This window comes from Python bivittatus, unplaced genomic scaffold (assembly GCF_059951505.1).
Source record: "Python bivittatus isolate LINGU-HERP-01145 unplaced genomic scaffold, Pbiv_v1 ctg000840_np1212, whole genome shotgun sequence".
Classification (NCBI taxonomy): domain Eukaryota; kingdom Metazoa; phylum Chordata; class Lepidosauria; order Squamata; family Pythonidae; genus Python; species Python bivittatus.
The window spans coordinates 33705973-33718754 of record NW_028277113.1 but is presented as its reverse complement, the minus strand read 5'-3'; the positions used below and the strand labels follow the sequence as shown (position 1 = coordinate 33718754).

At 35.0% G+C, this 12782-nt stretch overlaps 1 protein-coding gene across 2 annotated transcripts in view; it reads right to left on the bottom strand.

Annotated features, from left to right (window-relative positions):
- Nucleotides 1–5194, bottom strand: part of DLGAP1 (DLG associated protein 1) — a 104845-nt gene extending 99651 nt beyond the window's left edge. For both annotated transcript variants that reach the window (XM_007429225.3, XM_007429226.3), the window contains exon 1: nucleotides 4238–5194. In XM_007429225.3, coding sequence (XP_007429287.3) covers nucleotides 4238–5194 — 957 coding nt within the window. The remainder of the gene's footprint in view (nucleotides 1–4237) is intronic.
- Nucleotides 5195–12782: the final 7588 nt, after the last annotated feature.

Below are 12782 nucleotides of genomic sequence, written 5' to 3'. Positions count from 1 at the left end.
AGGTGCAATGGAACAAAGTGTATTTGGGAGATGAAGGGTGCCAAATATAAATATGAAAGCCAATATCAAATGCATATTCTTGAAGGTTTGGTTGTTTCTTTTCTGTTTTCTTAAAGTTTTACACTTTAAAAAAGTAATTTGACTCATGTGGGAGAAAATGATCCCTAGCCCCAAACAGTTTAGGACTTCAAAACTGTTCTCTGAATTACATGCGGAAACAAACAAGTGAGCAGTAAATATCTTTTTACACCTATGTGACATGCTCAAACAAGTGAACTCTTATTGAAACAGCTGATATATTCTGAAGTTGTTGAAGCAGCCTACTATGTAATTAACCCAGTTTCAATCAACGATGGTGAGTGAGGAAGATTTAGGAGAATCAAATCAAAGTACCATATTTACACAAAGGAAAATACTCAGAATTTAGGATAAGTATAAACAGTGATAAAAACTCTGTGCAGTTCCCAGCTTCACCATCTTCTCAACACTGAACTGCCAGATTCAACTGAAACCAATCCTTGAGTACCCATTCCATAAATGTGAATTTGGATGTTTTTAAACTCATTCTAGATGGGACAGAAGAAGTTCAATCATCCTGTCCCTGCTTAAAGTTCAGCAGGTCTTTTCTTATGTTCAGGGCTACAAGAACTGTGAAAACCATCTGGCTTTATAGCACTATAATGAATTGGCATCCAAAGTCAGGCTTGAATCTTAAATTAGGCTAATCTGATCCAAAGTGAAATGATGATGACATTAAGAAACAGAAAATCACTTCTGTAAAATGATGAAGCACCTATTAATAGCACTTCCATTGTGATTAGATGTAACCCCCATCCAGTTCATTACTCAAAATATTTAGTGTTCCATTGCCCTGCCTGGATTACATAAAAGTAGAGCTGAATGGACACCATCAGTATAATATCATGCCAATTACTAACTCTCTCAGTGGTCTCAACCAATTATAATATATATATGAAAAACAAGATTCTTTAGAATGCCATAGCATAAATAAATATCACAGTTCAGTTAAAAAAAATCTCCTCTATCCAACACAAACAGGTAATAGATGACAATCATAGGGATACCAAAAACTACTAAGAGGTCTGAGTGTCAGTAGGGATGATGTCAGGCGCAGCCCAAGAACAACGGTGAAACAGTCCAGTTGAGTTAAGTTCCTTTATTTGTGTACACCTTATAGACAGAACCTTGCTAGACTAAATCTATACTACAGCAACTAGTGGATGTACCCTGGGAAATTCTAGGGAGTGGCTGTCCTGAATTTCTTACTCTTCCCACACTTCTCCTGCAGGACTGTGTTGTCTTTTGTCTCCTTTCCCTTCCTGGAATGCACCCCCTCCTTCCTGATAGCCTTGATCTCTCACATCACTTCATAGATACATTCCATCACAAATGTACATTTTATGCTACCAAAGCCACAGTAGCTCAATAAGTATAAAGAATTATCTGGGTGATGATCATAGTTGATTCTACATATTCAGATTCATTGATTATAGCCAAATTGGCCCCTTGTAAACTTGAGAAACTTAAATAAAACAACAAATACAGAAAAAACACAAATGCAGAAAAACTCATGCTCCTTTTAGATCCCTAGTCTTTGTGATTATGGTAACAATGAAGAAATAGACTTGTGTAATAAGGGACAATCCAGCAGAACAATCTGAAGACCCCACAGAAGTATAATCCTTCCCTAACCCAAAATAGGCCTCAATAACAGTTTCCTGTTACCTAGATTCTATTCATTTTTTTCTGTCATGAACTTTCAGAGGGCCCCTGTGCCAGTTCTCTAGCCCCCTTAGAGATTCTTAAACATCATTACTTCTGAACTTAAATGCTGATGTCATCAGATTATCTCTCTTTTGATATCCTCTTCCTTGTTCTCTCAAAATGTTTATTTACTACTACAACAACAATAGAAATATATATATATATTTGAGGTATAGATTCATCTGACTGTAAACTGCAGGAAAAATAATGTATATGGATTACATTTACCTAGAAAAAGTATCATATTCACATATATTTACTTCAGAAAGAACCTGGGAATCTCCCCTACTTGAATGTTACCTATCTGGAAGTTCTCCTGTTCAGGAGATTGAAAAAATGACAGCTGTCCTTAACAAATTTGTTGTGTTGTGCACAATCATTAGTGCATGTCTTCTTCTAGGGATGACAGGGATATGATTTTGCAAACATATCTTTTTATATTTATAGAGCTGCTTATTAAAGAATCTGCAAAAATTTTATGCTCCTGTGTTACTTCTTTAACTTGGAATTCTCATTTGATTAATAGAGTTAAAGAATATTTAAAGTACTTATAATGTTCCGATTAGTACCTTCCTTGTATCCATAATATTATGTTAATCATCTCAAAATAATGAAATTACTTCTTTCTAAATAAAAAAGTCAACCTAAAATCTTAAGTTATAGATAAATGGCAAAATGTAAGAACATTTAACTACTATATATGCATTTAGGACTATGCTATGTATTCACTGATGAAGAGTAGCTAATGCCCTCTAACAGGTTAAGCATATACATATCCCCTCAGATGTAAGTTCCATTAAATTAAGTGGGACTCATTCCTAGGTATGCAAACTTGCAGATTAATTCAATTTCAGTAAATTAATCCTATCACTTATATTATCATTCCATGCAAAACAGCCCATGCAAAAGGAATGAATACGCACACACACACATGCATACACAAACACACACACACAGAGAAAGATACACACTCTCATATATGATCATACATTAGATCATGAGCTATATAACTGACAAGTCTCTGAAGCTAAAGTTAATTTTTTTCTGGCCTGACACACAGTATAACAGTATCATTATTTTGATATGATCGACTGAAATTCTCCAATTTTATGATGCTGATAGTCCATAAGAACTTAAGAATATACAAAGATAAACATTCATATAGGACATACATCATGCTGTTTTATATTTTGGGGTGCAGTTTAATGTACAATGCATTTTTGTATTAAAAAAAGAACCCCTTAAAACTTGGTGCTCTGGTTTCATTTCTAGGTCATCTGAACTATAAAAGTATAAGTAAGCAGGACAATAGAATCCAATCCTTTACCTGAACACAGAGACTCAAGTGCAAAATTATGATTGCAGACTGCCCATCAAGCTAAAATCAGCTAGCACTAATTGTGGAATGCACAATGTTTTGAAATAAAACTAAATAGCAGATAAAAAGAACAGAGCAATTACTTACCCCCACTATCCCCCTCCCAACAACAAGAAAAGATTTTATGGATCAAACCTCTTTTTTCCTCATAGTCTTCTCTCTTCTTTGTTTGACATTACTCCACTGTCCATGCACAGTTAGATGTGCCATATCCACTTCAAAATAAAATGCATAAAAAACAATCCACAGATCTTTTAGAGCTGAAACTGTGTTAATTTTCTGATCCACGTTCTTGCCACAAAAATTAACCGGCAGTATGATAGCTCCAAGAGCAGACATCTGATTCCTGACATTTAAAGATACAATACTGGTGAAAAATAGTGACGCTTTATTAACTGCAAACAGCTTGTGCGGGAGTCAGTGATGTACTCTTAAAGAGTATAATCAGAACATTCAATAATTTCAGTCTTTCAACTTTGCATTTTTCAGAGAGTGCTAGCTATTTATTTTAAAGGAATAACAGCCAGGAACACCAACCTGGTCACTTCATATAATTATTTCCTAAAAGCTGTTCAGTTGTTTTGTATGTGACAAAAACTGATTGTAGGTTGGTTTGCAATTTACAAAACGGTGTGACATTATTAAGTGTTTAAAGGGTCTCAAGTTTTCATCTCCAAATAACATAAAGGCAGATGCCAAGATTACAGAAGCTGACAAATGTCTGTCCTGGGAATATCAGTTCACTGAGATTGTAATGCAAAATGAAAGCTTTACTACCTCTAGCTCTTGTGACCTGCTGTGCTGTTTTGTGTGCCCTGAGTGCCTTTTTAATCCCCCCCCCAATTATTCAGAGAGCTCTTGTTCTTTTCACATATTAAGAAAGTGAACCAGCTCCTCACTGTATGCATTCATTTGAAACACTGCTTCTTAGCAACCAAAATGCAGATTTATTCATAATTTGTATTTAGATTAACTCCCACTTACATCTTTTCATTTTCAATCTCATCTCAGTGTGAAAAGCATACATGGAACCAAAAGCAGTACAAGTAATACAATCAATGACATATACTATACCTGAAGATATTGGCAAGACCGCTCCTGTTGACAAGTCTCTGATTTCACCACTGTCTGGTCCATGTTCATGGAAGCTTTTTGATAAACTTCACGAGCTCTGCTCACTGTCAGAGTAGAGGACCAAGAGCTTTTTTTCATTAACTGAGCATCCAAATTTACAGGCAGGTTTGCACAGGTAGAGCATTTAACATCATTATTGCTTCTGGAAGGCTTTACAGTATGTTCACTAAGAGTATTATAGGCTTCCATAAAGTACTGAGAAGTGGAACGGTCAGGACATCTTCCCATAGTCATTATCCCACTTGGTCCATGGTAAATGCAAACATCGTTATCCAAGTTGTCATCTGAGCTCCACCATCCAGATGCATTTGACCTGGATTTTCCATCTGATCTTCTATCTTTACTTTTGCTACGTTTGCCATATCTTATAGTCTGTGTGTCCTCTGGGCTTGCTTTGCCTCCATTGATGCTGCCCTTTGATGGGCCTTCAAGAGAATGAGATTTTGTGAAAAGCTTTTGAACAGAATGAACCAAGTGGCGGATCCTTCCTGGACTATCACTACGATGTTCTACAGCAGTCCTTTTGTACTGTAAAGTATGGTAGCCATCTCGATTAAGAGGAAGCTGCCTTTCGAACTGGTCCAAAAGATTGGCAGGGATGCGATTACCTTTATTGGTTGTTCCATGTGGCACCAAAGCACATTCATCCTTAAGTTCATTGTGGGAATTATAATGTCTCCGAGGAAATGTGCTGCTAGCAATCTGATCGTTGTATGGAACCATGCATTCTCCTTGAAAAGAGTTTCTTTGAGTATAGTAAGTATGATCTGCAGGATGATGGTCCACAGGATTTAACAAATATGGCTTCCTATCTGAGTGATGTACCATAGAGTCACATACAGGTTCACAGGCAACCCCATGATGGTGACTGCGACTGCCAGATAAGCCTTTCATCATTGATGCAAAAAATGTCCCAAAGTCATCTGAATATGTGCACGTGTTTTACTGATAGACCACCAAGAAAGCCCTAGAAAAATGGAAAACAAAAATGTGAAGTGTTGTAATAATATGCATATTTGATTTTGGTCATTGTATTAAGACATTGGAGGAATACTGAGTTAGGGACACAATTCCTACTTAAATCAATGTGATTAAGTTCATCATGGCTAACTTTCATTACAATGGAAACTAAAAGCAGTTAACTTATTCTGGATCCCAACCAAAAAATACATTGAAGCTATGAAAATTCTTTAAGAAGTCATGCCACAATTGGATATTTTCAAAGATACATACTTCCTCTGATGTATATATCTGTAAGTGGTACATTTGGAATTTGTGGTGGTTCTCACTGAAGCACAGTAGTAGGAACTATATTGGTCACATATAACTATCAAACTAAATGAAGAATAGTTCAGTTCCTAAAGAAATTGCTTCCTTTTTATCAAAAAGGAAAGTTCTTAGCAGATAAAATGAGAGAGAATCTTCAGCTATAAAATACTTGAGAAACAAATTATACTTAACACCTTTACCAAAAAGTTATTTCTTTGTAATAGTTTAATGACTGGTAAATAATATCCCACAAACGTCTGACATACAAATGGCAGAGTTAGTATTTTCTATCCTTCCTCCTGACAAGCTTAAACACAGGTTGTTAATATATGGCAAGTTTTAGTTACAATTATGGATTGATAGACCAATACTTCATACAAAACAATCAGTACCACTGTGTATGGCTGGATCTATCTCCTTTTTCTAACAGGGCATTTAGCCTATGTAACTTGGATGCATGGAACTGGGTCACAAAACAGTCAGAAGGAGTTATGTGGCTACAGGATATCTCAATTTACAGTCACGCTGATGCGTCTGTTAATGCCAAGATTCAGAGAACTCTAAAATCCTTACCAAGAGAATGATTATATATTTAAAACTGTAAGTTACAATAGGATTTTTGAGATAATAGGTCAATGATATTTTCCAAACAATCAGTCACAAATTCTACATAGTTTTGAAATATTCATAATGAAAGTTCAAGATAAATATAATTTGGATGTATCAAATATCACTGAGATGAGAAATGAAATCTCTTTTTATGACATGGCTGAGGAGATAAAATAGAAGCAGCTCAAAGGGATTTCTTCTGTTTTTCTTTTTAGTCTCTCACACCTGCTTTTGACAAGAAGTATTGCCAAGTATTCTAAAAGTAAGGATTTCAGTCTAAGATGAATAGCATTTTGAGTAGTCAATCAAGTGGAACACAATAGTTTATTCAAAGGTGAGGATGGTTTTAAAAGCATTAAAAGTACCTCAGCAAGAATCAAGTCTTTTCAATTACAGAATATTTACTGTTTCTGATGGTTCATTATATTTTTCAGCTTTACCAACAATTTTGCAAACATGATCTACTATGCTATGGAAGAGTCTCCCAGTAAAGTAGTGATACTTAATTGTAGTTTCTCGGTTAGATAGTATGAATACCAGTGGATTGGATTCAGAACTGTTACCAAATGAAATAAATCCTTTCATTTGTAGAAAATGGTTGAATCCAGAAAAGGTTTCTACTCTGCTAACTAATGTATGTGAACTAAAGGGTGTGGGAATAATTGTTTTTGGTAAAAATTTCCCCTCCTCCTACAGTCACCAGAACCATTCTTTGTATGGTTCTGAACAAGCTGTATGGGGGTTGGGAGCTGTTTTGATGTTCAATGAATAACCATCCGGTTCAATGAGCTTTATTCAATGCAACTCTATATCTAACCTTCTTAATTAAACCAAGAAGTTTTCTGTCTTCTCTGATTAAGATAGGAGGAAATAGATGTGCATATCAAGCTCATGCATATCTAAATATAATAGAGATACGTATGCCCAACACAGACTACAGCATTCAATACACTTCACTTGCACATTTATAGCATGTAAAATGTAATGCCTAAAGTGGTTAGTGATTGTTCATTGTTTCTTGAGCGCATTCCACCTCTCACGGCTGTAAGGCAGAAAGAAAGAAATCCTGCTCTCCAAATATTTCCAAACTACAACATACACACATACATATATACATACATAATCATCATGCCATTCCTTTTTGGGTTAAGCAACATTTGGCAAAATTCAGAAAAAGAGTATGACATTCTAAGCCAAGAAATTAAAGGCATAATTTAAGAAAAAGAAGTAGAAACAAAAGTAGAACCAGGTATATTCTCTATAACTTTCCATATTTTTCCTATCCTTGCAAACCTTGTATCCACCACATCCATAAACTTCTTCATTGCTTTTTGTTTTTTGAGAGTCTTACCAATTCCATTCAACCACAGCTTTCTCAGTCTTCCTTTTCATTTCTCTTCATCTACTTGTTAGGCAATTTGTTCATTATTTATTTTACTATATTGGACACTTGGTGTTGAAGAGGACTCCTGAGAATGCCACGGACAGCCAAGAAAACTAACCGATGGATCATCAAACAAATCAACCCAGAGTTTTCACTCAAGGCACCAATGACCAGGCTCAAGTCTACTTCAGATGCATTATGCAAAGACCCAGCTCTCTGGAAAAGGCTCTAATGCTGGGGAAGGTGGGAGGAAATAGAAGAGAATGACCAGCAGCAAGGTGGATGGATTCATTTACAGTGGCAATAAGTGCAGCACTGGAAGATATGAAGGATCAAGTTAGGGACAGATCTTCATAGAGAAAAATCTATGTGGTTGCTAAGAGTTGGTACTGATTTAATGGCAGATAGTCAATATATTCTTTCTAAGAATTGCTCATGTGTCTCAGGTTAAGGCTGGGGATTCCATGCTTGTCACTGAACACTGTGTTCCAGTTTAAATGTTAAAATGTGAAATAGGTGACGCTTATATTTTAAGAATTTGTAGTCAGTCTTATGGGAAACAGTTTGATTCTGCAGTTTGGCAGATTCAGCAGAAGCATTATTCTACCATGGCCCCAGTCAAAATTTTGTGCTCCAAATTCAATAATGTTACAAATTCAACCAAAGAAAAAACAAGAAGGGAACAAAAATAACAAAAAGAGATATAACAGAGATTTACAAACATTATAAATTAGCTTTAAATGTTTTGAAATGACATTAATGTAAATCTGCATATTAGAATATTTTATATCAATTTGAAGTTCTATGTCACTGATAAAATAACTCAATATTAAAGTCATATTGATGACTTTAATATGTGATAATTAACAACTGTAATCAGCATAAATAAAATTATAAATTAGAAAATGAGATATAGAAATTGAAATAATTTCTGTGTAATCTGAGGAATTTGGCAAATTTAATAATCATTAAAAAATTGAAAATTATAATCTGAAATTAAGGTAAACCCAAACTTTGGATGTGGTACAATCTCTTTTGTAAAATTATGATGCAAAACCAGTTTCCACATTGAGTTACATTCTGTATCAGATTTTTTCTCACATATGAAGTAATTTTTTAAAATTTATTAAACATTTTTAAAAGAAAAAAAGCAAACAAGCACAGGAAAAGAGAGAAAAAAGAGGAAAAAACCACAGAAAAATAATATCTATAAGTGAACAAAGGATCTACCAAGATTGTACAGTCAGTGCTCGGTATATCTTTGATTAGAAATGAACTACGAAAAACATTAAATTAAGTACATTACATTATTTTAACAATGTAAGTAAGAATTTAAATCACTGAGCTAAATGCCAAAATATCTACTGTTTGTTGTTCAAGAATAAAGAGAGAGAGAGAAAGAAGAAAAAGCTACTAAAAATATTCGATACTGTAAATATTAGTTTTTAACTGCCCCTTTATTGTACAAAATTTATAGACAGTTAAATTTTTTTATGTCTTTCTGATTTCAATTTTTAGTCAATTCTTTTTCTCCTTAAAAACCACATTCTAAGTACTTTTATTTGCCTTGCCATGTAATGTATAGAATGTATGGAAGCCATTGTTGCTTAAATTTGATTAAACTTTTGTTGTGAATATATGTTGTTAATTTTGTTTATACAGCAGATTCTCCAAATTTAAATTCCAAGTCTCATATCTTTAGTAATATATCTCTTTTTCAGTGCTGTGCTAAATTTATCCTTGCTGCTGTAAATGTGTATCTTAGTAAATTGTGATATTTTTGATTAATATGTTTTGGAATTATGCCTAATAAGAAGAACTGTGGTTTTATTTAAAATTTAATTTCGAAAATTCTCTGAATTGTGCTGTGCATTTCTTTCCAGTACTTTTGAATTTTTTTCCATGTCCACCACATATGGTAATATGTTCCCTCTGTCTCATGGCATTTCCATTATTTATTACTATATGATATATCTGGTTTCTCTTCAGATCATATAAAGATATAGATCTTTCACCTTTTATAAATTAAGTTAATTTTGACATCAAGGCATACTCCATAATGTAAATTGCCATTCTTCCATGGAAGGAATTGTTCAAGATTTCTAATGAGAAGCACAGAGAATCCTAGCAGCTGTTATTATATACAAACCAGTTTAGTATACTTTGTGGGCATATAACATTTAATTTAATTTTTAAAAACAGACTGAAAACATTACCCTTAAAATTTGTTTCAAGTTTATTTATTTTTCTAAAATAATGATCAAATATGAAAAAATGATCCAACCTGATTATTGCATTTCCAACAATTTTTAGAGAATGAATGGGGCAGTCAACCCAGAAATAATATAACGTACCATCAATAGAAGATCTTATACCAATTTTCAGTGTCGTATTGGCTGTAAATCTGATATTTTTCTTTCATTGATATTCCCATTGTTGCATGTTTATTGTTCTATTTAAATCCATAATCAATAAATCAATCAAATCTCTTTAAACATACAGTCTTTGACTTGTTCACTTTCTGAATATTACTTTGCCAATGTGGAAGACATTATTCCTTAAGCATTCCATTTGGCACTTCAAATGTTGTATTTAGAAACAGACCACAGCAGCAATTATAAATAAGCCACAATAAGTGATCTGATTTTGATTATTATGTGCCATCAAATTGGTATCGTCTCTTAGCAACCATATAGATAGATCTGAAGTGATCTGAAGTGATCTGTATAATAAGTTTTTCAAACAGAGTAAAATCTCAGGGTGTTCCATCTTGTTTTTATAATTCCTTTTGGACTATACTGCTTATTTGTAAATACAAAACCAATGAAGTGACTTATTCATATGTAAGTATGAGTCCCATGTGAATACTTATTTCTCCTACTTTATTTTCCTGCAGTCCCTTCTGCTTTCACCCAAGTTTTTTTTACGGATTCTTTTTTTCCATGGACATTTTCTCCCAAGATCCATTCTTGATACTACCAAAAAATGATCTGCCCACTTTAAAATGTATTATCTCTCTTGCACCTGTGGTATCCATCACTAATGTCTTAATCTTTCATCATAATCTTTCATCATAAATAATAATCATAAATATCCCATGCTTTCAGTTTAAGATTCATTCCTTTGCCATGTGTACATAATAAACTACAGTTCTTAGCATATAGCATCATTGGTCAGGCAGATTGAGACTCCTGGGTGGTATAATTAAGCAATATCTGGATGACCACCTATTATAAACAATAACTGTGTTTGCTTAAACTCCTGTACCCATGGGATAACTGTTGACCGCCTCCCCACCAATGAAAGATACAGAGAAATATTAGTTTCAGAATGGACCATGATGTGTTTAACCTAGACGGTGTTTTTGTTGTTGTTGTTGTTGTTTGGTTTAAAAAGATCTAAAGACACAAACCATTAATTGGTAGAGCAGAAGTGAGTGATATGTGGTCTTCCAGATGTTACTGAACTCTAATTCCCATCAGTCCTATTGAGCATGCCCCGTAAGGAGGGGCAGATTCACAGAAAGGGAGAAATTTCAAGAATTTCTTTAAACAATCCTTTTACACTATACATACAGATTGTTGTACTGTGATGACCAATCATCACAGAGATTATATAAATTTGTTGAAGATATGCCACTGTAGCTTTTCATAATTAAAACTGAAACTTCAGTATTCAAAGGTGGTGTACCACTAATTATTAAATATTGAAAACCAAACATTACTTGGCTTGTCTAAGACAAGCAGCTGTATGGATGACCCCCATGTGAAGAAGAAAGCACAACAAACACACAGCCCTTTTGCATCCTACCAACCTTCATCTTTCATCTTTTGCAGCTTCTCTGAAGGCTTTTCACTACACTCCCTGAGACATGGACAGATATAAGGAGAAGAAGACATGGACAGGTATAAGGAGAAGAAGGAATTCTGACATAATTCTTCTCCCTGCCCCCTTCTCCTAATGCAAGCAGAATCCTGCCCATGCTCCATATGACTTGGAAATTGAAAATACTATAGCTAAAATTTTTAAGATTTGTCAGTGCTTTTAAAAGAGCAACTTCTGAGAGCAGAGAAGCTTCAGTGTAAACCACAGCAGGCAAAAAGAAGCAGCAGGGATACCAGATCCCAGCCTGCTGAGTGAAGATGTCTCTGTTTAATGCTCTGTTGCCAGCACTAATGAAGAGAAAGATAATGGTGGTGGCCTCAATAGATGCTGTGCTCTAGTCAGAGCTTGCCTGCTCTTGCACTCCATGGCATCAATATAGAGCATCCTCCAGTTTCAGAAGCTCATGGGGCAAGAGGCAAACCACACTATTCGCTGCATGGAGAGAGACATCAGCAGAAATGGTAGATGTTGCAGGTACATATTCATGAACTGGTAAACATTTCTACATGCTTGCAGGAAAACACACACACACACACACAGAGTGGATTTTGGCCTTGATTTTGCAGATGGAAGGGAGAGAGGCCTTTGTAATGCTTTCCTTTATGTCTTTGTTTTATCTGAGTCTAGAGGATGGAGATAACCAAGAGGGTGAAGAATTGAGAACTTCAAGTGGCTCATAGCTCCTTTGAAAGCAGTAATCCAAGACTACAAGTCTATGCCTATTTACTTGGGAGTGAATCTCATGCCACTATGTTTAAATCAAACTTTTCTCTCCATGTGACATAATTCGTTTCTGAATAAACTTGGGCTGGATTAGGCTTCACAAGGCCAGGAGGAAAAAAAAATGAAAGGATACTTAACTTCCTTCTCCCTCTCTCTCCCTCCCTCCCTCCCTCTCTCTCTCTCTCTCTTGACTTGCAATACCTACTCAGATAGTCAGAATTGTTGAATTGCATATTTTACAGGTCTGCGGCTACTGCGTGGCCTTTTCTAAATGGACATGGGTGGAAAGGTAGAGGGTTTCTATGATGGACTGAAGCTTGCCACATCTAGATGAATGGAAGCAAGTGCCTGGCTATGCTACTGTATACAAACCACCTGCTATTATTTGTAGTATGGTAGGAAGGATGCCTTCTCAATCTGCTAATTTCTGAGACTGATTTATTTGGTCTGAGTTTAGGAAAAGTTTGCTCCCATATTGACAAACACTGTTTCAGCTCCAACTGCTAATGTCTTATTGTACTGGATCTCTCTATTTAAGGAGTGAGAGACAGATGTTTTGGGGGGATTAGGGATAGTAACAATAAGTAAATGAAAACAGTAAAACACCTGTCCAAA